Source organism: Pelodiscus sinensis, chromosome 1 (assembly GCF_049634645.1).
Source record: "Pelodiscus sinensis isolate JC-2024 chromosome 1, ASM4963464v1, whole genome shotgun sequence".
Classification (NCBI taxonomy): Eukaryota; Metazoa; Chordata; order Testudines; family Trionychidae; genus Pelodiscus; species Pelodiscus sinensis.
Window position 1 is genome coordinate 284,563,463 of NC_134711.1, and position 25,534 is coordinate 284,588,996.

Sequence of the window (25,534 nt, forward strand, 5' to 3'; positions counted from 1 at the left end):
GCCAGCTAGCGGCACTCTAGCCAGCCAGCGCCTTTCCCGGGGCGGGGGGGGGGGGTAGCTCAATGCCATAGCGGGCGAGCCCCTCCTGGTCTCGCGCCCTAGGGGGGAGCAGGGAAAGCCGCGCGCGCCGCAGCTCCCTCCGGCTGCGCTCCTGAGGCGGCAATGACGGCAAAAGCTGCACTTATTGGTTCAACACCATATATGGGATGACAGGAGGGTCATGTGGGCTGCGAGGCAGCTGCAGCCGCGGGTCCCTGGAGAGAGGGATCTGCGCTCCGCGTCCGTGGGAGGGAGGGCGAGAAACAAGCCGGGGGGAGGAGGAGGAGGCTGAGTGAAAAGAGACGGAGGAGGAAGGGAGCGCGGTGCAGGAGGGGAGAGAGAGCAGCCAAGCTAACTTGCCGCAAGCAGCAGCAGCAGCAGGAGCAGCCGGCGGTGCCCCGTCTTCCCAGCCCGCAGGGGGAGAGCCTGCCGGGGACAGGGGGCGTGATGGAGCAGCATGAGTACCCTTCCTACAGCAGCCGCAGCCCTGCCTGGGAGGAACTGGTAGGTACCCGCACGTTCTGCGCTGCGCGGGCATTTCCCACCCGGCTATTGTTCAGCCAAGGGTCGGTGTTGTCCTTGTTCCTCCTTATCAGTTTCCCGTTCATTTCTGCCCACTCCCAGAGCTTGTCTGCGGCCTCTTTCGCTTCCTCGCCGCTTCTATTAGTAATAGAAGTATTAGACACTTCCTCGAAGTGTCGGTCGGTTTGTTCCTGGTCTCGCCTTCTGTGGGAAGAGCAGTTATTTTGCATTTGTAGTTTCATTGGGTTGCTGGAAATCCTAAGGCTCCGCGCTCTGCAGGCTGGTGTACAACTTTCTCAAAGGAGGAAAGGGAAGGAAATAAGAGGATACCCCCAGCATTAAAGAGTTTTTCCCCGAGGAAAGGCGGAGGGGAGAGAGGCAGATTTCTGTTCTGGAGGATTATGTCCTGAAAACAATCGGAACCTCTCAACATATTGCAAAAGGAGATCGTAAGTGGGTAAGATCGAACTACTCCTGTTCATGTCGTTGGTTCAGCTAGTCTGTTAGCAAAACATTCAGCGGGATGGCCTTTCCTTCCTGGCGGCAAACTGGTTTGGTTACACGTGAAATGAGGCTTTTACCCAAACTTGCATGGAGGAAAGCTGCTGCGTGGGGGCTTGTCTGTGCAAGCAAATCCCTTCCGGAAAGCATGCCACCTCTATAGTCACTAGATTGTATCTATTTTCCCTCTTAAATGTTACCAGATTCCGTTTCGGAGCCTTACTGTATTGCGCAAATACACGCGCCCACAACGTGCAGTGAAAGATAAAAATAGCCTGTGGGTTTTACACTTGTGGGATTTAATACGCTCTAAGGCTGTTCTCTGTGACATATTGACCCGATACTGTACTTGAAATGGATGAAATACAAGGCTGTGATGTAGCTGATGATGAGTTTGTGTCTGACGGACTGTATGGTTTCTTTCCTAAGTGGAAGTGTCAGTCCAATGCTCTCGTCCCCCCAGTTTGCTGTCTCCACCATCCGCAATTTAGCTTCATCCCAGGTGCAAGTGCAAATTTCACTTGGTTTTATTGTCGGTTCTGCACAGGATAAGAGTATTTTGTCTGGCTGTTTCTAAATTTGCACTTTCAAGGATAGTGTTTGACAGTTCAGTGCCCTCCACCCAGTTCCTTACACAGAGCTCCCCAATCCTGCTTGAGAAGAAGCTTTGATAGCTAAAACAGCTGCACTCATTTTTTAATAGTGCTGACACCCAAATGATAAAGAAAAAGTGAAAGAAAACCCCTTATTTTTTACCTTCCCAAGAGACTACACAGTGTGGGAGGAAAATGGCGAATCTGACTCAAACCTAATGTGTTACTAGTATTTATATTGAAGGCCACCATCTAAAACTCAGCTGAAACTCTCAACACAAAGCAATTTCACTCCAACAGATTGGAAATCCTGGTGTAATTTCTGGTTCAAGGATTCAGGTATGTTTCCTTCTCACATGCAGTGGCTTGAATAGATAAGAAACAAATTTGCTTTCACTCACTCTCCTCATTATGGGTAAGATTTGCCCCCATAATCTCTAATTAACATTTAATTTCTACATTATCAGAGTAATCAATGAACAGTTTTAAAGCTACATGCGTTAGTGATGCACTTAGTAGAACAATTTTTGTAGCTATTAATACATCAATTACTTGTAGCTTTTAATTTAAGAAACAAAATAATTTTAGAGAGTACCTGTGGCATAGAAAATTAGTGCATGGACCCTGAAAAATAACAGAGGAACAAACACTGCCCCATGTACTGCAGTTTTCAGATCTGTGTATATTAACAATTCAGTTGACCACAGTTACATGGAATGACTACTTGATTACTCATATAGTACTTCTCCGTATTCACTAAAAATGGATGTAGAGTGGAAAGCATATGGTCAACTGCTTCTAAAAGCGGTGCTGTATGTGTACAATTTCAAAAATCTATGCAATTTTTTTATTTGGGGTGCACTTTTTACAAGGGCAAAACTCCCACTGACTTCCACCAGAGCTGGATCAGGCCCTTAGTAATTTCAAATGTGTAGAAGTAATACATAAGAGTATAAAGATCAGATCTGCAGTCCTCATACAAAGATTCAATAACTTTGTGCATGTGTTAGGTTTGAAAAATCAACCAATTTTTGTTAGCGTTCAAATTAGAAATGTATTCAATGTGTGTTACACATTGTTGGTAAAACTTGGAGTCTAAACTCCATTATTAACTTTTTATGCTGTCCATCAATGATGTATAGATGAGCTTTTATGCTTGAGGTTCATTCTCAAGGGATACAAGAGCTGGTAACTTTCAAAATAATCCCTTGTTTTAGCTAATATTGTCCTTTTCACAATAATCCATAGCTCTTCCTCTAGAAGCATGCTGATATGCTTTTGTAGCCTGTGGTTACAAAGCTACTTCAGTCACTTACCATTCAAATACAGCCACTATTGTGATAAAATTTTGGTTGCCATTCTGCTTAACAACCATATGAAGGTGTATTGTCACAATTTGCTTTTTTTTTTATTACTAAGGAGATCATGTGGAGAACAGAACTCAGGCAAGCAGTGAATAATCACCTGAGTTGAAATTCATTTGCTCAGGATACCAAGTCCAGTTAAACAATTGTACTTAGCACATAAACAAATAGCAAACTGGTTTAATACTACTTAAATAATAAGATGAACAATACTTTATTAATCTAACTGCATTATTAGAACAGCCTGTGAAGTGAATAAATAGATATTATCCCCGCTTTACAGATAGAAAACAACAGAAAGGTGAGGTGATTTGTCTAAAATCATGAGAATCAACATGAGAGCTGGAATTCTTTGCTCAAGTTTCTGTGATCAACTTTTATTTTCTCTCAGAGTAAATTATACTATCAAATGATGTTAGTGTATATTGGTTTCAGTCATGCTGTTCCCACTGACAATAATAAAGGCCGTGTAGCTAAAATCTCCCAGTGTTTAAAAAGTGAAGATGATCTGTCAAGCAATTTGGGTTCCCTGAATATGAAGGGGCCAAGTTCAGCTGATGAAAAGGGTCATAACTATAATGACTTCAATAGAATCATGCTAGATTTCACCATTTGAGACTCAGCACTGACATGCACACATTTTACTTTATTCTTTCCACCAGTCTTAAGCTGCTTTAGTTCTAATTAGAATGTTTACAATTATTAAAATAGTACGAAATGTCAAAACAAGTTAAACAGAATGCAAGAATAAAAACATATACAATATTATATAATAGTTGTGTATATAAGTGCATATAATTGTCTCACTTATGTGCACCATGAATCCACTTCAACTCACAGCAGTCTGTGGCCCCTCTAGTATTAACTTTATACTGTAGTTAACAGTCAAATTCCTTTTTGGCTGTAATCTGATGTATAAAACTCAGCTTGAAAGAGATTTTTAGTTTTACCAAGTCTGACTTAAAATCTGTTTAATTTGCTTAATAAGACACAGTGTACTAAAAAAAGTATCCATGAAGCAGTTTACCAAGATGAGTGGCTGAACCTGCTGTCCACAATGAGGCAAATATCACTAGCAATTTTGCCTTTCTACAGGAGAACTTGTAGAAACATTGACATTATATAATCTGACTTTGTCCAGGCACAATATGTATTTCCACAATAAGAATTTTTTACATTTATACACATTGAGGTGGGGAACCTTTTTTGGATGAGAGGCCACTGACCCACAGAAAAATCAGCAGGGGCTGCACACAACTGAGAAGCACAAAACCAAAACAAATTACTGATGTAGCCCCTGACTAAGAAGCAGAAAGACTCATCCCATGCTCCCAGAGCCTAGTGAAGGAGGGAAGGCAGGGCTAGTAGATTTTGTGTACTTCAGCCTCACAGGGGGACAGCAGAAGGGCTGGAGCACCAGCACAGGAAATGCTGGGAGGAGTTCCGAGCCTCAGGGGACCGGATCCAGGCAGGCTGTGGGCAACATCCAGCCCTTGGGGTTTAAGTTCCCCACCCCTGACATAAATGAACAATTCAGGGTGATTAACATTTGGCAGTTACACAACTTTCTTCACCTTCAAAGCACTTTACAAACCTTAACTGATTGCAGTATATAGAGCATATTATTACAAACTTCCATTAAAAACTCTGAAGAAACCATATTATGAATATGTAATTATGGGTCACGTTCAGCAACTTGGACATAGACTGTATCTACTAAGAATCAAATAGTAACACAGAAGACACCCTTCCCTAACAATCATAGAATTATAAAACTGGAAGGTCCCTTGAGAGGTCATCAAATCTAGTCCCCTGCACTCATGGCAGGACTGACCAAGCACCATCTATAACATCCCTGGCTGGTATTTGTTTAACCTGATCTTAAAAATCTCCAGTGACAGAAATTCCACAAACTCCTTAGGCAATTTATTCCAGGGTTTAGCCACCGTGACAGGAAGTTTTTCCTAATGTCCAATCTAAATCTCCTTTGATGCAATTTAAGCCCATTGCTTCTTGTCATATAATCAAAGGTTAAGGAGAATATTTTTTTCTCTCTCCTCTTAGTAACAATCTCCTAATAACAACCTTTTAGATACTTGAAAACTGTTATGTCCCCTCCATCTTCTCTTTTCTAGACTAAACAATGCCTATTTTTCCAATCTTCCCTCATAGGTCATGTTTTCTAGACTTGTAATCATTTTTGTTTATCTTCTCTGGACCTTTTCCAATTTTTCCAAATATTCTCTGAAATATGTCACGCAGAACTGGACACAGTCCTCCAGCTGAGGCCTGATTAATGCAGAGTAGAGCAGAAAAAAAAAATACTTACCCATGTTTTGCTTACAACACTCTTGCAAATACATCCCTTAATGATTTTTGCTTTTTCTGCAACAGTATCACACTGTTCACTTATATTTAGCTTGTGGTCCACTGTGACCCCTAGAGCCTTTTCCACAGGACGCCTTCCTAGGTAGTCATTTCCCATTTTGTACCTGTGAAACTGATTGTTCCTTCCTATGTGGAGTATTTTGCATTTGTCCTTATTGAACTTAATCGTATTTACCTCAGACGATTTATCCAGATCTAGATCATTTAATTATATTCCTATCTGCCAAAGTGCTTGCAATCAGGCTTGCTGACAGGCGGTGGGGGAGGGGAAGAGGAGGGCAAAGGGGGGAACTGTCTCAGGGCAAGTGATTCTAAAGAGTGGGGCAGTGACTAGAGCCCCAGGCCCTTTAAATCACCGTTGGAGTGCTGCTCTGAGTACTCAGAGAGGCTCTAAGTGCAGTGGTGGTTTGGTAGCACTGTCAACTGGCTGCTCCAGCCCCACCCATTACACCTGAGGCTCTGCCCTTTCAAAAGCATGGAGTAAGCCCTCCCCACATTGCCTAGAAGCCTGGCATGGCTGTCCACTCCCCTGCTTGCAACCCCTCCCAGCATGGTGTCATCCACAAACTTTATAAGTGTGCTCTCTATTATCTAAATAATTGATGATGATATCGCACACTAGTGGTTCCAAAGCTGATCTCTGAGAAACCCCAGTTGTTATGCTCATCCAGCATGACTGTGAACCATTGATAACTACTCTGAGGCTATGTCTACACTGGCGGGTTGTTGTGCCAAAAGTATGCAAATGAGGCTAAGTGTGGAATATCGCCAAGTCTCATTTGCATACCTTATGAGCCACCATTTTTGCAGAAGAGGCTCTTGTGCTAGACGGAGCTGGCTACACCATCCCTTCTTGCGCAAGAAAAACCCTCTTGCGCAATGCCGTTATTCCTGAAAATATTGCGCAAGAGGGTTTTTCTTGTGCAAGAAGGGGCAATGTAGATAGCTCCTTCTAGTGCAAGAGCCTCTTCTGCAAAATGGCGACTCATTAGGTATGCAACTGAGGCTCAGCGATATTCCATGCTCAGCCTCATTTGCATACTTCTGGCGCAACAACCCGCCAGTGTAGACATAGCCTGAGAGTGGTTATCCAACCAGTTATGCATCCATCTTACAGTAGCTCCATCTAGGTTGTATATCCCTACTTTGTTAATGTGAGACTGTATCAAATGCCTTACTAACATACGGATATACCACATTTACTGTTTTCCCTCTTATCCACAAGGCTTGTTACCCTGTTAAAGAAAGCTATTAGGTTGATTTGACACAATTTGTTCTTTACCAGTTCAGGCTGTTACTTATCGCCCTATTATATATGGTTGAAAATGGATTTCTTAATTATATGACCCACTAGTACAGAAGTTAAGATGACTGGTCTGTAATTTCCTCGATTATCTTTATTTCCCTTTTTATAGATGGGCACCATATTTGCTTCTTTCCAGTTAAATTTCTTGTATAGTCCATGACTTTTTAAAGTTAATAGCTAATGGCTCATATCTCCTCAGTGAGGTCCTTGAATATTCAAGGATATATTTCATCAGGCCCTGGTGACCTGAAGACATCTACTATTTAAATAACTAACTTGTTATTTTCCTATTTTAGCTTCTAAAACCACCGCATTTTCACTGGCAATGTAGCTCTTTCCCCAGCATCCCAATTTTGTAAAGCTGAAATTTGCATTAGGAGATAAATCACTTTTTTGTGAAGGGCCATGGGCCTGCTCACTAAGGGCATGTCTACACAGCAACATTATTTTGAAATAACAGCCGTTATTTCAAAATAACTTTCCTAGCGTCTACACAGCCATTCCATTATTTCGAAATTAATTCAAAATAGTGGAGGGCTTATTTCAAAATTGGTAAACCTCATTCCACGAGGAATAGCGCCAATTTTGAAATTGCTATTTCAAAATAAGCGCTGTGTAGACGCTTATTTCAAAATAGGGGGCCTCTTGCTCTTCCCAGGCCAGGGCGGCCAGCAGGGTACTTCTGACCTGATGCCCTGCCGGAACTGGTTCCGACCAGCCTTAAATGTGATTCAGCGTCCACTCAGTGTGGACACGCTATTTTGAAATAGAAAAACGCTATTTCGAAATGCATTTTGTGTGTAGACGCATTATTTTGAAATATCTAATTTTGAAATAGTTAATTCAAAATAGCTTATTTCAAAATAATGCTGTAGTGAAGATATACCCTAATTAAGCCATTTAACTGCCAAGGCATTGGCACTGGAGAGTGAAAGATGACTATAGGGACAGCCCGCAGAAGGTATCATGGGATACATATTTAAACACATCTAGTAATTCCCCTACAGTACAAGGAACATCTAGGAATATTGCTTGAACTAAGAGGGTGGTATAGTGGCCACTAGGGAGCTACATTGCATTCCTGCCCACTGACTCTTTTCTTAGCCCTCCTGTATTTCACCCAGTTCCTTGGGGTTTCATAATTTTATAGCATTTTAAGACTGGGAGGGACCTTTTGTCCATTGAACTGGATCCTCTTTATTTCATAGGTCATTTCACCAGGTTACCCTGCACTGAACCAAATAATTTGTATTTGATTAAAGTGTAATTTCCAAGGTGTCCAATCTTGTTTTCAAGATATTAAGATGAACCACTTTTCTTGGTAGCTTTTTCTAGTGGTTAATTGCTCTCACTGTTAAAAATGTGCTTTATTTTTAATTTGAATTTCTCTGGCTACAGCTTCCTGCCATTGGTTCTTATTTCTTGAATGCATTAAAGACCCCTTGGGAATTTTCTCCCTATAAAGGTATTTACAAATTATAATTGAATCACCTCTGAAATCTCCTTTTTGATATGCTCAACAGAGTGAGCTCCTTAAGTGTCTCTCTAAAAACCCCACATCCTTTTTTTCTGCCCCCTGTCATTTTCCAATAACCTTTAAAATGTGGATACCAGATATGACTGCAATATTATTTTATCAGTCTCACCACTCACATAGAGAGCTAACACATTCCTGTTCCTCACTATGCTCCTGTTCACACATTCAACCCTTGAATTAGCCATTTTTGGCACAACATCACATTATGCTCTTATGTTCTGTTGCTTGTCCAGCCTGACTCCTAAATCCTTTTTAGAGCCACAGTTTTGCAGAGTACCATCGCCATTTTGTAGGAATGAATTGCATTCCTTGTTCCTAGATGTATAGCTTTTGGTTGGCTGCAAGAAGCTGTCAGTAGTCTAGTTAAATCTGTAGTTCCCTTGCACATGGTCTAGGGTCCACTAATGACAGGTTCTAGATATGACACTAAAGTGTGCGAGGGGTTAACTTAAATCTAATATTGTAAGTTTAATACAGAAAATATTGAACAAGTTCAATATGTATTTTTAAATTAGTCACCTACTGCCCAAAAAGTAAAATTGGTTTGAAAAAGAAAATCAGATTAGTATTCTGATCTGGAAAATACTGATGCTGTGCATTTAAAAATGTAATAATTCTTATGTGAGGTCTTGATTCTGGACCCCTATACATGCTTAACTTTAAGCATTTAAGTATTTGCAGCAGGATCAAGGCCTAAATTACATGCAATTAAATGCTGCTTTGGAAAAAAAATGACTTATTCACGTGAATAATGATGCCCAACTGTGTAGTCCTACCGAATACAACCTCAAAGTGGTACACTTAGTTAATATGGAACAATGTATCATGCTTGACATCTTATCTTTTTTCCTGTCATGTCTTACTTCGGTTTAGACACTAATGTTGCAGTGGTGCACCACATGGAAGCAGAAGTCCACTCTGTGTAGCAAGAAATTTAATGTATTATTGGTTCTGTATAGCACTCAGCACCATGAGGCCCCAAATCTTTAATATAAATAGTAAGTCAGATAAACAAATATTTCCTGGATCAGGCTCTGTACTCATAAACATGGGACAAAAGCCTGTCCACCTTACTCATATGTATTGTCCCAATAACTTCAGTGTAGTGCTTACTAATGTGAGATAACTTAAATTCAACAATTCAGACAGGTATGCAGTATTGAAGTAGCAAGTGTGTATAAGATCAGAATAATAGATGTATGTAATGTCACATTAGTATCTGAATATTAAATAAAACACACACCTAAATATTCAGATTCAATACATATTCCTAAATGATACTTAAGTATTTGTAAATGAGTCAGGTCTGTTGTCTTTAGATTCTTTTGTAACCCACTATCAAAGGCAATTAACTTAGAATGAAGAGTGTTATATCATAACTAGGGTAGTGTGCTGCTAATGACAGGATTCGGCCCCTAACAATAATTGTTCCAATGAATGATACAGAAAATAAAGGTGCAAACTCCTTTAAAATTTTTCCAGTAGAGTAAGGTATTATTTAACAAGAGCAAAGGTGGTAGGATCTGAGTTTAAGTGCCTGACAAAACGTGGAACCAAGATGCTGCAAAGATTTATGCGGTACAGGCAGTCCCCGACTTACGCGGATCCGACTTATGTCGGATCCGCACTTACAAAAGGGGCTTTCTCGCCCCGGAGCTCGCAGGCAGCGATCCTGCCACCTCGACCTCCGGGGCGAGAAAAGCTGCTCCCGGTGCCCCTGGTCTGCTGGGGACTGTCTCCAGCAGACCAGGGGCACCGGGAGCAAAGCCGCAGCGGTGGCGGGGTCCCGCGCCTCTGAAGCTTTGCCAGAGCAAAGCCTCAGAGGCACGGGCACCCCGCTGCCACTGCAGCTTTGCTCCCCGTGTCCCTGGTCTTCTGGGGGGGGGGGCGCAGCTAGTGTGCCCCCACCCCCCAGCAATCCAGGCTTTTGTTGTGGACCCTGGGGCAGAGCAGCTGGGGCGCTGTCGGTTGGTCCCGCAGCGCCGCTCTGGGCACTACTGAACCAACCCGGCAGCACCCCAGCTGCTCTGCCCCAGGTGTCCTGATTCAGCCGCTGCTGGTCAGTTTCAGCAGCGGCTGAATCAAGACGCCTGGGGCAGAGCAGCTGGGGTGCTGCTGGGTGGGTCCAGTAGTGCCGAGGAGCGGCGCTACTGGAGCAACCCAGCAGCACCCCAGCTGCTCTGCCCCAGGCGTCCCCAAGTCAGCCGCTGCTGAAACTGACCAGCGCTGACTACAGGAAGCCTGAGGCAGAGTTGCTCTGCCCCGGGCTTCCTGGAATCAGCCGCTGATCAGTTTCAGCAGCAGCTGACTTGGGGACGCTTGGGGTTCTTAAGTTGAATCTGTATGTAAGTCAGAACTGGCGGTCAGTTTCAGCAGCGGCTGAATCTGGACGCCAGTTCCGACTTACATACAGATTCAACTTAAGAACAAAGCTAGAGTCCCTATCTTGTACGTAACCCGGGGACTGCCTGTACTTAATTTCCCATACTGTGAATAGTCTTATTGACTCCTCACAGTGTCTAAACTAGGCTTTCCATTTTGTTCTTGTAACATATTAGAGATTTCTCACATTCCATTAGTGTTTTTAGAAAGGAATTATGAATGGCATATCAATTGTTGCTTTTGTTAAATACAAAAAGTAACAAAACGTCTTTTTGTTAAATGTTTCTGTGATTAAAATTCTTATCCTCATGCACTGATTATATTATATACCAACAGGCCACGAGGATTAAAAAAAGATTCTCACAGCTGAAACACTCTGGTGGTTTATCACAAAAAGTTTTAACTGTAGAACATGAGACTAAAGAGTGACAAATTAAACATGCAAATGCAGAAAACTTAGGTTCATTAGGGAGGTGGACAGACACTAGGACAGTGGTGAACAACCTGTGGTCTGCATGCAGCTCTGCACTTCCTCCTCCTTTCCCCCTCCCTCCCAGAGCTGGAATGCCACAAATCAGCTGTTCCAGCTCTGGGAGGAAGGGGGAAAAGTGGGGATGGAGCACAAGTCAGGTAATTAGTGGGGCTCCAGAAGTGCTGAGAGAAGGAAGGGGGTGTAGAAAATGTGGGGCTCCAGTGCCCCCATGTGCAAGAGGTAGTGAGGGAGGGGAGCAGAAAAGGGTACTACAGGGCTGTAGGTGGAACTCCAGTGGCCTGTGGGCTGCTGCGGTCCACTCAGGTGAAGGAGGGCCATTCATGATTTGTGGTTGCCCATTGCTGCTCTAGGAGAAAGTAACTCTCCTTGCAGATATATACAGTTTCAGAAATTGGGAGAAAAAACAAAAGATACTAGTGGTGCCCTATAATATATTGTTTGTATTGTGGCAATGCTTAGATGTTCTAATCTGGGCCAGGACCTCAGTGTGCCAGAAACTGAACAAAGAACAAAAAGTCTCTGTCTCAAACAGCTTACAAGCCAAGGTTTGAACTTTAAACTGAAACAATGCAACAAAAGTATCTCATCTACAGATAGTCTCTTACTTTTAAAGGATTTCTATATACATATGACCCAATCCCAAGCAATGTTTTTTATACCTCAAAAAAGGAGAAAACAGAAAACCTCCATGAAATCTACTAGTGACTTTACTATTGCTAACTGATATGACATTGACATGGTTTAGAGTCTAAAGACAGGTGAGAGTATAAATCCTTAGAACATGTCTACATTACTTTAGAAATTGTATCAATATGACTTTTTTTAAAAAAAAGAAACATTATCTGCCATTATAAACCTTACTGTGTATAGTTACACCAGTATGCAGGTGACTTATGCTGTTAGATTATTCTGCTTCCAGAACCAGAACAAATGATACCTATGTAAAGCTATTTTATTCTGGTATACAAGAGAAATATGTGGCTTTAAAGTAGCAAAACTTTGTAATGTAGACATGTTTGCATATAGTGTTTATTCCACTAGGCATAATGGATTCCACTGCCACTCAGGTCACTAACTTTGTCTTTACACCAAAGTTGTGTATGGGTGTGTTTTAAATCTAGATATAGGATTTAACATAAAAATAGCTAGCAGAGACAAGGGGCATAGTTTTTTTTTAAAAAAAACATCATTGTAGCCAGTTGAGGTCAGCAGTACCCTTCCCAGTCGCATCTAAGGTCTACCTGTACTTATATACATGGAGAACGAACCTATGTCTTGTCTGCCCTAGGATATAACATCCAGATTAACTGGTTTGCTGGTGCAATGAAAAGACAGGCATGACTTCTAGCGGATCAGTCTAGATCTCTTACCAGTAGTGGCGCTGGAACTAGGGGTGCTGCCCCATCCCCTGGCTTAAACTACAGTAGTAATAACAAACACAAGGGCATGGTTCCGATCGTCAGTGAAAGCAGTTCCAGAGCCCCTGCTTACCAGCAGCCCAGCATCCCCACTCAGCGGTCAGTGCGCGGCTACGAGAGGAAAGCCAGGGGAGGCTCCCGCAGCTAACCCTACAGCTTCTGCGCTTGCCCTAGCGGGACTAGCCGGGCGGGGACATGCACTCGTCCCGCACACCCCCAGCCTGCAGCGCTCAGGCGGCTGCCCCCCTTCGGCTATCGGAGGTCCCATTTTATAGCCCAAAAGCGCGGAGTTGAAGGGAAGGCTCAGCCCCTGGGCTCAGGAGCCAGCCGCAGGCGCGGGTCTGAGGGGACCGATGCGCCCCTGCTCCGGGCTGAGGCAGCGTCCTGGGCTGGCCCCCGCCCGCGGCGCATTATCCAGCCCGTGGCTCTGAGCGGCAGGGATCCGGTCCAGCCCGGGCGCGAGTGTCTCCCCTCAGGCGGCAGCGGTCGCCTCCCCTCAGGCGGGAGCCGGGAGCGCGGGGGGAGGTGGCGGAAGATGGCGGCCGGGCGGGCCGCTCCTCCAGCGCTGGCTGCGGGCTCCTCCTCGGCTTGTCCCCGCCGCTGCCGCCTCCTCCCCCGGCGCCGCCTCCTGCCCGGGGAGGGGAGCGGCAGCCCGGGCCGAGCCGAACTCGCGTGCTCTCTCTCGGCAGGAGTCCGGGAAGATGGCCGGGGCCGAGGCGGGGATGAGCGGAGCCGGGCTCCAGCAGCAGCCGCAGGCGGCGGCAGCGGGGGACGAGTCGTCGGACAGCGAAGGGGAGCACGAGGGCCCCCAGAAGCTCATCCGGAAAGTGTCCACTTCGGGCCAGATCCGCAGCAAGGTAAGCGCCGGTCCGGTCCCGGGGAAGCCTCTGGCTGTGGGAGCCCGGGCCAGAGCGGCTGCCGCATCTCCCGCAGCGCGCCGGTGCCCGGGGCTCTGCTGCTTCCCCGCCCAGCAGTGGCGGGAGCTCGCTCGCTGCTGCGCCCCGGGCGGAGAGGGGCAGCATCCGTCCAGCCAGCCCAAGCGCCTCTTCCTTGACCGGCGCCCAGCCAGCAGCTTTCTCCTTTCACTCCCCGCTGCCTGGCCCCAGCGCTGGCTCCGGTGTGTTGTTCCCCGCTCGTGGGGACCTCTCCAGTCAGTGAGCAGCTCCCGTACCTTACGGGCAAGTGCCAGCTGGGGTTTAGAAGCCCCCAAGTGCACGAAGGGAAGGAGGAGAGCCATAAAGGAAACACGATTTCCGTTGGAAACGCGCGCTGCTGGAAGTAGGGGAGGAAACGTCTATTCCGCAGGTTATGCGAGAACGAGAATACTTAAAAATACCTGTCAAAAGTTAACGTTAACGCCTCTAAGGGAAAGTTTTTTTTGGATGGTTCAGAGAGGTTTGAAGTCACCCAGGTGGGAATAGCGTGCATTACTTAGGCATTCTGAAGAACTTCACGCCTTTCTTGTAAAACTAATGTAGATAAGATTGCTCTGTCTTGAGGCTCTAGAGAGTTCTAAATAATTTCCCACTTAGGAGGGTCTCACAACACTTTAGGGATGATGGATCTGATCCTGCAATTAGATCTGTGAAGAGAAACTGTGCCTGCCCAGTGTCCCATTGAAGTTAAAGTTTCTATTGATGTAGTCAAGTCAGTTAATACACTGTACTAAGCAATTATGGACTTAATTTTTAGGGTCTGTGGGACTCTGCAGGCCCACATGGGTCCCATTGCAGGTTTGCAGTCTATACAAGAGGTTGTTTTCTCTGAAGAACTCTTGTTGTTGGTAGCTCAGTGACAGAAGATAGCTTTAACTTAATCTTTTACTAAAGTGCACCAACTTCAGGTGAAAAACATAAACTATTTGGCAGCATAGAAAAACAGTTTACAACAGTGTAGTAGAAAGAAATCTTACTCTGAAATCCCCTGATAAGACACCATTCCTTTTAGTTACTAAATACCAGTTTTACTGTTAGGGCATGTCTACGCAGCAGGGCTAAAGCCAAAATAAGTTACACAACTTGAGCTATGTCCGTTACGTCGCTTAAGTCAAAATAGCTTATTTTGGCTTTTGGCGTTGTCTACCGACTTCCCTTACTCCTCGTAAAATTAGAGTTATAGAAGTCAGAGTAAGACGTCCTCTAGCTCGACATTATTTTGACATTCTGTCTAACTGCTTGTAGTGTGGACGCAAACTGCTTGTAGTGTAGACATTCCCTTACAGATCTGTACTTTCTCTGTTGCAGGAAATTCTTAATCAAAGATTACTCAATTTGTATTTTGGCAAATATTGCATATTTTTAAAACTTAAAGTCGTACCAAATTTTTCAGCCTTTACATGTCTTCAAAATATTTTAAAAGGCAGCGAAGTGTGATGCTTCGTATAGCAATGTGAAGTGTGTTAATTTTCAAACATCTCTGAAAAGGTTTATGATTAAGAAATGTTCCAGACTATATATATGTGATAGAAATAAGATCACTCAAGTCTCATATTGCTTTGCATGCTAAAGACACCTAATGAATTGATGCTTACTTTGCATCTTTTGTTCCTTTTTTGTGTAAATCAGATTTGTATAGGAAAAACTTTCCTGCTATAACTGTTGTGTAGTGTGTGTTCAGGAAATCGTAATTCTTGCTTTGTCACAATTCACAATGATAATATAACAATAACCAGAATATAAATAACTCTACCTAGTTAAGTGATATACCTTTGTTAGAGAAAAGAGATGTAATAAATACTTTGCTAGTACTTTATAACTTATCATGCATTATTTAAAAGTAGCTATATTTAGACATACAACTCCCATTTAGTTTATGGGTGTTGTATGTTTGCTATTGTAGAGGTTGATGATCAGTGGTTACTTGAAACCACTGGAGCAAAGAACACCAAGGAACTGCTCTTTGAGTCAGCTAGTCCCTTTCATTCAAATTAGATTTGTTCAGATTCACTTACTCAGTGAGTGAGTGTGTGTATATAGACTAAGGTTTTAATTAAACAGATTGGATTCCTCTGACAGCTAAGAATAGATTTTTGAAAGAAACCCTAAACAGGTATACTACATTTATTACTCAAATTTGACATTGTCCTTTTTTTCTCAAGTGATTGTTTACACAGTTAAATGAAACATTTCTGCAGTGTATATTGATTCCTTACCTCAGAATGCAAAAACTTCTGCTAGTAATTGCTTGTTTTAGTTTTAGTTTAGGACAACTTTATTTTTAGATGTTTTGGTACAGTTGATCATTGGTGAAAACCGCCATATGGTAGTTTTTCACAGTTGGAATAATTCAGTATTTTTTCAATGTCATTTATATCATAGCATTAATCAAATGTGTGCGTATGTTAATTACAGTATCTACCTTATTCCTTTCATAAACATATATTTTGTCATTTCTAAAACTGGAGGTGATCAAAGTGAGCTGCTAAACTTCAACTCTTTTCCTGAATTAAATGAAAAAAAGCTTTGTTACTTGACTAAAGAAAAATGACATGGAAAATGAATTAAAAGAAAGGAAACTATATTTGAAGACTTCATTGAACTGCTTCGCAACTAAGATTTCTGTTGCAGCATTATTTATTGAAGGTCCAGTTTTGCCCCACTTGTTGAGTTGTACTTTTCTCCACACATTTCAGTAGTACTTTTCTCCACACACTTTTACTGTATGTTATTACTCAGCATGTGTAAGAGTGACAGGATCAGATCTTTAACTTTATTTAGGTGTGAACCTACTTCATTGCGGTGTGAATTTAGTAATGTGGTATCACATGTGGGTTCAGCTCCCATGGCTACAGTTCAAAGCTCAGCAACACAGACCACTTCTGTATGGTATAAATAGGATAAATTTGTCAGGAAATTTGAATGATTCTCTGTATTCTCCAGAAGACTGGAAAGTGAAGAAATTTGGGCTCAGATGAAGACTGACAATATATTTGGGGAAAGCATCCTTTTTTTTAAAAAAACTTGGGAGCTGTTAGTTCAAGCACCTTGCTGATTTTCACTGCCAGGGCATATGAGAGAGAGACTGATGATAAAATATCAAGAATCCAAATCATTTAGTGCTTTTGTAAGTTAAAAATCAGCATCTTTTAATCTAACCCTGGAAGCTGCTGCCTACTGTGGTACACAGGTAGGGATGTAAGCAACTAGTCGACTATTTGATAAGCATAAGCTGATTGGATAGTCGACTAGTGATGCAACTAGTTGCTTCCCCCCCCCCCACTTGCTGCCTCCATCAGAAAGAGGCAGCAAGGGGAGGAGCAGGAGCTGGCTTAAAACCTAGTTCCCCCCAGCACCATCGCTGCGGAGGTGCGAGCAGGGACTGAAGCAGTCTCCACTTGTGCTGGTTCTGCTGCAGTTCTGCTTTTGAAATGTAAAAGAACCCTTAGCAGGGCTCTTGCTACAGTTCAAAGGCAGAGGCGCCCTTATAGACCAATCGAATAGTCAATGGAAATCCCATCAATTATTCAGTTAGTTAATTAATCTAAATTTTACATCCCTATACACAGGTGTAGTATTCTTAAGAAAATGAAATTAACCAGTTTGCTATATTCTGCATCATCTGAAGTTGTAGAATCTTTAGCTGCAGTCCCAAATAAAGGGCATTGCAATAAATCAGTAAGTGATCACTATGTGAGTTTTCCCACTTTTTTTTTTTTTTTTTTTTTTACTCATGAGAAATGAGGAAGCACACATTTTAATATGTTACTTACTGGGATAATCTTATAAAATGAGCATCTCATTTTTGTGAGGTCTCTTGAGGAACAGCAGCTATACAATTTTATAGCTGCATGCTCAGTACTGTACGAACAATACTATATGTAAGACAACCTAAAATAGCAGAAAACACTGCAGTCCAAAGGCCAAAATCTGACCTTATTTGGATACATTTGGTTTATTATTTCAGTTATTTTCAAGATGATGCTAGTTCAAAAGTTTCTTCAAAGTTGACAGTGCCTTCTTACACAGAAAAAGTCTCTGGGTGTGTCTAGACTACAGGGCTTTGTCGACAAAAGTGCACTTTTGTCGACAAAACTATACCTGCGTCCACACTGCCTTTGAGTTATGTCGACATAATGTAGACAAAACTCAGCAGTTTTGTCGACGTATGTAAACGTCATTCTACGAGGAATAACGCCTTTTGTTGACAGAGTTCTGTCGATAGAAGGCATTATTGCATCTACACTGTCCTTTGCGTCCAAACTGTTATGTCGACAAAGTGGCTTGCTTTGTCGACAGAACTGGATGTCGTCTAGACGCTCTTTGTCGACAGAAGCTTTGTCGACAGTATCTGTCAACAAAACCCTGTAGTCTAGACATACCCTATTATTGCAGCTATTTGGGGCAGCAGTTTTAAAAGTCTGCCCTCATAATCAGTTTGGTTCTAGTAGTCACTTTTTTACAGTTGGGTTTAGGGAAGAACAAACTATAGTCTAAGAAAACTACAACCTGTCTTGTTTCAGCTCTTAAGAATTGAAGCCTGTTTGATGAGAGGTAACAATTGAAAGCCGCCATATTTTAAAATTTGCTTGTTTCAGGGGAAGGGGCCCTGAACTCTTGAAAGCATATTAGGTAGCTGAGTGTTACAGATCCTGCTCCCCATTAACCAAGTGGATATCAAGAATTGCTCTTCCATAGTTGACTTTGCTGCCTACTTTAATTGATTCATAATCAGTCATGGGAATATTGTGTTGATTAGATGCTTGCTTGCTCCTCATATCTGTAGTTGTGTTTCCAGCCTATGGCTTACTGTGGAATGAAGCAGATGTGTTGCAGCAAAAATGCAGGCAACTCCAGAAATAAAAATTTAGTGGGATAAATAAAAACTTATAACTTGTCCTGTGAACATTATCTTCCTTTTCCTCTGGCATCAAATATTGCTGCTTCTACTTTTACACATGTACTGTTGTTGCTTACACAAATGGATGTTCTGAATTTTGGATTTGTTAAATTAGCGAAAATGATATGGCATTGTTATTTAGTTCAACAATAAAAATTATAATGATCATACTTTTAGCTCTTTCTTTACTTTTAATATGATTTAACCATTATAGGGCTATAAAAATAAAATTATATTGACACTATTTTTATTGTCTACTGTATGTAACACCAACCATTTATGAAACTGAACTTTTAGGAAGGTTTTAAACTCTACCACATATGTCATAGTGCTAATTCTTGTTAGTGACTTGCTGTTTGCTTCTGGTATATGTTTCTCTCTGGTAAGTGGCTAATTCCAGTATTGATATTAGACTTCAGTAAATATTTTCTCTTCTGTATGCTTTGTCTAGCATTTGTTAAATTTCAGACTTGGATACTAGCTGATCATTTGAAAGACCAATGACAATTTTGAGAAAATTACTTTATTTTCTGTACAAAAACTGTTGTGAGAATGGTAATATGGCAAATTTAACTTTAATTTAGTTCCTTCTGCATATGTATTATTATGGTTGTAAGCTACATGATCTTATATTCATGCTCAAATTCAAAGTAACTGACAATTTATTTTTCAATAATGTGTAGCATCTTTAAATTATACTATCATATATATATATACAAGAGACAGATTTAAAGATAGAAAATGTGCAGAGATCCTCCTTACTTTGGCCTGACACTGTCTGCAGTTTCTACAGGGAATGAGACCTGGGGATGCTTTCCTCAACCCATATGTACTTGCACTGTTGTTTTCACTACACAGCTAAGTTATGCAGGCACGCACAGCTGAATGTTTCTCAAGCTTATTGAGAATGTAATTTTTAAAGTCTCAAACTCAGTTTTTAACTCAAAAACACATCTCATTGAGTGCTGTTCTGTAAATTCAATATCCGCTTTTCAGTTGAGGGTGTTTCAGGTGTAGTCTTGTTCAGAAACAAGTTGACTAATTATGTTGGAATAACGCACTTTTTCTCTACTCTGCTCATAATTAAATTGCTGAACCATATTACACAAATTATCCAGGAAAAAAAATCACTTTTGGAAAATTTTAGCCCCAAATGTGACAGTTTCAGAAAGTTATGAGCTATTGACCATTGAGTATAAGAAAGTGCTGTTAGAATGGAAAAGTTATGGTATTTTAAGAATAGTGGTCATTGCTGCTTCTATTTGTAATATGTTTATATAGATGAAATGAAATCTGTTGATATATTTTTGTCATATATATTGGCAAAACTTATGCAGCTCCTCGCTGCATATCAGAAGTGGGGGGAAGAAATAAGTTGCAAAATTGACATAGCACAATTTGCGTAGCTTATTTTGAGTTAGGGTGCGTCTATGCTGCAGGGCTTAAGATAATACTTGATACTTTCTGGTTTTTGTTCTACTTTATATTTTGGGGTGCTGTCTTTAAAAGATTGAGTGATATGATTCAAATTATCATAGTTCAGTATTCCTGTGTGCTGGTTTAAAAACACTTTACATGCTTTAGCCACTTTCCAAGCCAAGTTGTTTAAATCAGGATAATTTCAATTAGTTGAATGCCATTTGTAATGTTATTTATATGACCTAAATATCGGCAAACTCTGACCGTAATGGAGTTTGAAAGGGTTTGTATTTCTACAGAAAGAGCCCCCTCTAATACAATACATGTTGTCCCATTAAGTTTGTGTCCAATCCTAGCCCCCGATGACAAGGGACATATTGTAACTACCACTCCAAGGTAAAGGGAAGGAATGTTCTAGGAAACAGCTGAGAATAGGTTTAATTTGTTCACATCAGCCTGACACACATCATTATGCACTAGCTGGAAAAGCCAAGTGTTATTCAATAGTAGCCTGCAGTAGAATTCATAGCATGACAGTAGTCTGTCATGGAAGTAATTGAAGCATAAATTATTGTGACAAACTTGATGTAAGTAAGTCTAGGCTACTGGAGGATGATGGAAAGCACCCAAAAAAAGTCACTTGACTTATGAATGGTGATGTTTTCAATAAAAGCATTATGAGCTTCTGAAATGGAGGCTAAGCATAAATCCTCATTTGAGGGTTATCTTGCAGACACTGCCTATTCCTTATAGCTTCCATATCCATCGATTAGCATCACCTCCATTTTGTCTGGATTAAGCTTCATTCAATTAGAATTCTGGATGAAAGCTTTTGGCCTGGCATGTACGGCATGGAGACTGTAGAAATGTGCATTAGGCTCCTGCTGCCCTGCTAGCCTGCAGGACTCTCAGGTGCTAGCCTTTCACCAGGACTGTCAGATTCTGGAACATCTGTGTCCGGCACCAGAGCAGAGAGTCCTAGCTTGTTTCAAACTATCATTGTAGAATCAAAATTCTAGACTACCTCTCTGTGACTTTTCTTACTGTTTCTCATGCATACTTGGAGTGAGGATAGGCTGTGTAATGCATGCATATGTTGTTTGTGTTACTTAGTGGAATGTGAACATTCATGTCTTATTTGGTGTGCAATGAGGAGGACTTATTTAGGAATTATTAGCATGACCAAGTCTGATTGTTTTTTTAAATTTAATAATATGGTAATCTAACTAGCTCATTTATTTAAAACAAACAAACAAACAAACAAACCTATCTTTCTATATCTTTGGAAAAGGGGAAAATTTTATCCTCACTTGTGCTCTTACACTCCTCCCCCAAAAAAGAAATTACAAAATCAAAAACTTCATTTAAAAACCAGTTATGGTTGCTAATTGACAACAATTTAGTTACCAAGTACGTTGTTATTAAACCCAGTGAACTAAGGGCAAGGGGTGACTAAGAGCAAGCAAACGTGTAGTCAGGGGAATGTATGTCATACACATAATAAACAAGAACATTATTATGTTGTAAAGCACGTCTTTCATTACAACATAGCAACCATAAGGGTGAACTAAAATACTGTTTCATTGGTAATCTCAAAATATAACACTACAAAAGATACTTAGAAAAGAAAACATAGGCCCTGATCCAGCAAACCACCTAAGGATATACTATAATTTAAGCATGTTAATAGTCCCATTAATGTTTATGGTATTTATCATATTCTTAGAGTAATGCATGTGCTTCAGTGCTTTTGCTGGATCAGGGCCATTAAACTGTTTACACATTAATGCTACATTAGTCAACAAGTCCACATACATATATACTTTCAGTACTTATGCTTTTCTTCTTTTTAATATTAATATGGGATATTTAGTTTGAATATTTTTCAAATAAGTTTACTGTCATTATAAATGTTACTGTTAGGAAGTATTCTTTTTAAAAGAAAGTATTTAGATAAATATTGAAGTCAAGATAACATACAAATCTCCAACAATCCCTATAAGAGAATTTGTTGTGTTGTGATGAAATAGGAATTAAGGAATTATTTCATATTCAATGAGAAAAATGTTTATTCTTTGTGTAGTGGCCTTTATAACATTAATGATTCATTTTCTTGTTTTTAAATATTTGGGTTTTGTATATGTCAGAAGTAGTTGCATTATTTGTCACTTAGTTTTAAATACTGGTGTAGCAAGGGGTTCCTTCGCCCCTGGCACGGGAACGGGTAGTCTGCCTCCGTTCCTCCCCAGGACTCCCCTTGCCTCTGTCCATTCCTTTAGCCGCCCCTGCGGTCCATGGTCCTTAGTCCACCTCCTCCAGGTCCAGGGCCTCCTGCCTTGCGAGGTCCCCTGCAACCTCGGGCTGGTGTGCAGCTGCCGGGCTCCCCGCTCAGGCGGCGTCCCTGGACTCCCCACACCTCTCCTGCCTCGGCCCCGGCGTCCTTCCCTAGTGGGCCCCCGCCGCGGGCTGCTCCGGGCTCGTTTCCCATGCCTTGGCCTGAAAGGGAGTTGTAAGCGCTGCGCCAGCTCCCGCTCCGCTCCCCTCTCTTTCCCTTCCTCCCTCCTTTTGACTCTCCTGCCCGGCGTCCTCAAGCGCTGCGCCTCTGTTGCCCCACCCTCCTCCCGAGACGTCCCCATCTAGATCCCTCCCTGGCTCACAGATACCACTTGTGGCTGCTTATTGTGCTTAGGAAGAACAGGTGGGACAATGCTTACCTCACATCTCTGGCCTGGTCTATACTACAGAGCTGCCTCACACCAATCTAACTCTGTAAGGGTATGTCTACACTACCACCCTAGTTCGAACTAGGGTAGTAATGTAGTCAACTGGAGGCTACACGCGGCATGAACTAGGTAGTTCGGACTAGGCTTCCTATTCCGAACTACCGTTACTCCTCGTGGTCCGAACTACCTAGTTCGTGCTGCATGTAGCCGCGGGGCACGGAGTCCGAACTAACGGACATTTAAAAATGGCGGCGCCCGGCAACATGCAAATGAAGCCCGGGAAATTCAAATCCCGGGCTTCATTTGCAACTCCGGTTGACTACATTACCACCCTAGTTCGAACTAGGGTGGTAGTGTAGACATACCCTCAGTGTGTACAATACAACATGACTCCCACCAATGTAAGTCATCCACTGATAACTCCACCTCTGTAAGAGGCGTAGTGCTTAGGTCAATGTAAGTAGGGCAAAGCAGTGTCTGTGTAGACACTGCATTGCTTACATCACCTGTTGGTAGTCAGCCTTGCATGGTGCTCACAGCCAGAGCCTCTCTGCCCTGAGCTGTTAATCCTTGGTAGTGGGGCTTCATCTTGGGCTGCCAGCTCCTCTACCTCCACTGCCCCCTCCATGACCACTGGCAGAAGGAGGGTAGTGTAGACATAAAAAATTGCAGTAATTACCCCAGGTCAACTTAATTTTGTAATGTAGACAGATCCTCAGTGGGGAGGATGGGATTTCTGGCTTAGTAACAGCTGAAGACGTCTGGATGGCTCATTGTGGCCAGTCATTAGTCCCAGCTGTCCATCAGGGAAAAATTCCTCCTTCCACTTAGGCACATAGCCAAACCTGTACTTATTTTGAATCTCTCTTAGAAACTTATGTATCCTGACATCCCTCCACTTTTTCCTGGCTGCTGCTTTGTAAGGTAACTTGCACGGGGAGAGAAGAAGACTGGGCTCAAGAAGGGCCTTTGAGGCTGTAGATATGGAAGAATTCTGGATATATGTGGTTGCTGGTTTCTGAGTGGTGCTGTACCCTGCTCTTGTGTGCTATGCACCTCTACTTTCTTCTGCATCATTGATGGTCGATCTGAAATAGGTCAGTATCAAGGAACTCTTATGCTGGAGGCTATACCCATTCCTTATTGCTACCAAAGAATTGCAATCATTTATTATTACTTGACTAAGCACAAAGCTTTATGTTTGTGCTTTATGGACAAACATGAACCTGTCTCCGTCCTAAGGAACTGATAAATTAGATAATTATGCAGCAAATGATGGCAAAAGGTAGTGGGATAGGAATGGAAGGCCAGGGTTGCATTCATGATAGATTAAGATATACCACTTATTACATACAATGTTAATTTCCTTTGTGGGTTTATCTTCAGTATTATGTATGAATACTGTTGGGTTGAAGGCTAACAAAGAAATGAGTCACTTGGTTCAGCAAAGAAGAGCAAACATTTCAGGTTAAATCAGAGCTTTTAAGGAAATAAAATGTATTTTTATAGTTAACACAGCTTCTCATTAAAGGCAAAATAAACAGAGGTAACCTTTTTAGTCATCAGACCTACTGCTCTTTACTATTGCTAAACATGATTTTTTCCCCAGGAGTGAATTTGTCTAAGCAGACACTGCATACAGTATAGAAATATCTTTGAAGGAAATAACTGAAGTTAAGAGCTTGATTATTGCCTGTTTTTTTCTGTTTGTCATGAATTAACATTGGACTAAGGTTTTCTATAGCAAGACATTGTGTCCTGTTGATTTCAGGTGTTTTTTTTTTAAGATGCAGTGAAGGGATTTCTCCTGTACAGGATCTCTTGCTTAGAATTTTGTAGCCTTTTTACACAAACTAATGTTTTATTATTATGGAAGTTCCATCAACTACTTGATTAGTTGATTAATCAAAATTTAACATTCTTAAGTGTGATCATGCAAAATTTCAAAAACTATTAGGCAAAGTACTCTGGATGAGAGTCTTTTTGTGTATTGTCTGCTAGAAGGCACATTTCTCCTTTTAATATTATACTTTTAAAAGTGTTTTGAGTTCTTCTAGGTCTCTCAGAAGCCTATATTCCATGCTTGTGACTGCTATATCATAATGGTTTTTTTTTTGTTTTTTGCAATATCAGGATGTTATTCAACACTTTTGGTCCCAAGTGTATTTGATTTTTCTTTTATCTTTTTGTACTACTATTTCCCATTCCCTCTTATGCCACTCAAACTCTTTTCTCAAAAAGTTTGACATTCCTGTCTATTCATGTTGTTTTAAGTTAAGTTCATGCGGTTAAGTTGTCTATGGAGGTTTTTTAGGTTATAACACAGACCTTACAAGCATATGTTAATTTTGTTAAAATTCCTTGAAAATATTTCTGATTTCATCATTTTCTTTTACAAACCAAACTATTTGTCATAATTCTCTTCCCTGCTTATATCCTATTTTTTTCTTCTTTAAAAAGCCTACAAGTGATTTTAATGTAAACCAGGCCAGAACCTGATAAAACTGTCTGATCTGATGCTGCTTTGCTAAGAGGTTTCTGAGGTGATTTTAAACAGAGTTGTTCTCCCTCCTCTGCTCCTGCCCCCATAACTTTCAGTTTTCCCTAGTTTTTTCCTAGATCCGTTGTTCTTTTCATTGTCTAATACTTTCTTTTCTACCCTGTGCTGTTTTCTCCTATATATATAAATAACCACAGTGTATTCTAGCTGTTGTCACTGATAACGATTCATGACTTCAAAGTTATCTAAGCTACAGCCGCTCCCCGAGTTACGACCACCTCCACTTACGACCATTTGCACTTACAACCAAAGTGGTCATAAATGTAGACCTGAGTTACGAACGACGATCCGCGCTTACGAACAGCACGGTCGCCATATCACTCTATGGGATCCGAGTTACGAACACTTCGAGTTATGGACTAACTTGTAACTCAGTAACTTGTTCGTAACTCGGGGAGCGGCTGTATTGTGTTCCAATGTACAACATATTGATTTGCCATTTGTCTTTTTATTT

The 25,534-nt window shown here is 41.6% G+C and overlaps 1 protein-coding gene across 3 annotated transcripts in view; it reads left to right on the top strand.

Moving 5' to 3' along the window:
* Nucleotides 1-242: 242 nt before the first annotated feature.
* The window catches only part of DGKH (diacylglycerol kinase eta), a 267,234-nt gene continuing 241,942 nt past the window's right edge, over nt 243-25,534 (top strand). Inside the window, exons 1-2 of one of the 3 annotated variants that reach the window (XM_075918953.1) lie at nt 243-543; nt 13,233-13,400. In XM_075918953.1, the coding sequence (XP_075775068.1) occupies nt 487-543; nt 13,233-13,400 (225 nt within the window). In that variant the 5' untranslated portion in view covers nt 243-486. Of the gene's footprint in view, nt 544-577; nt 1,019-12,984; nt 13,401-25,534 lie in introns of those variants that run through there. The other 2 variants (XM_075918954.1, XM_075918955.1) reach the window with 2 other exon arrangements.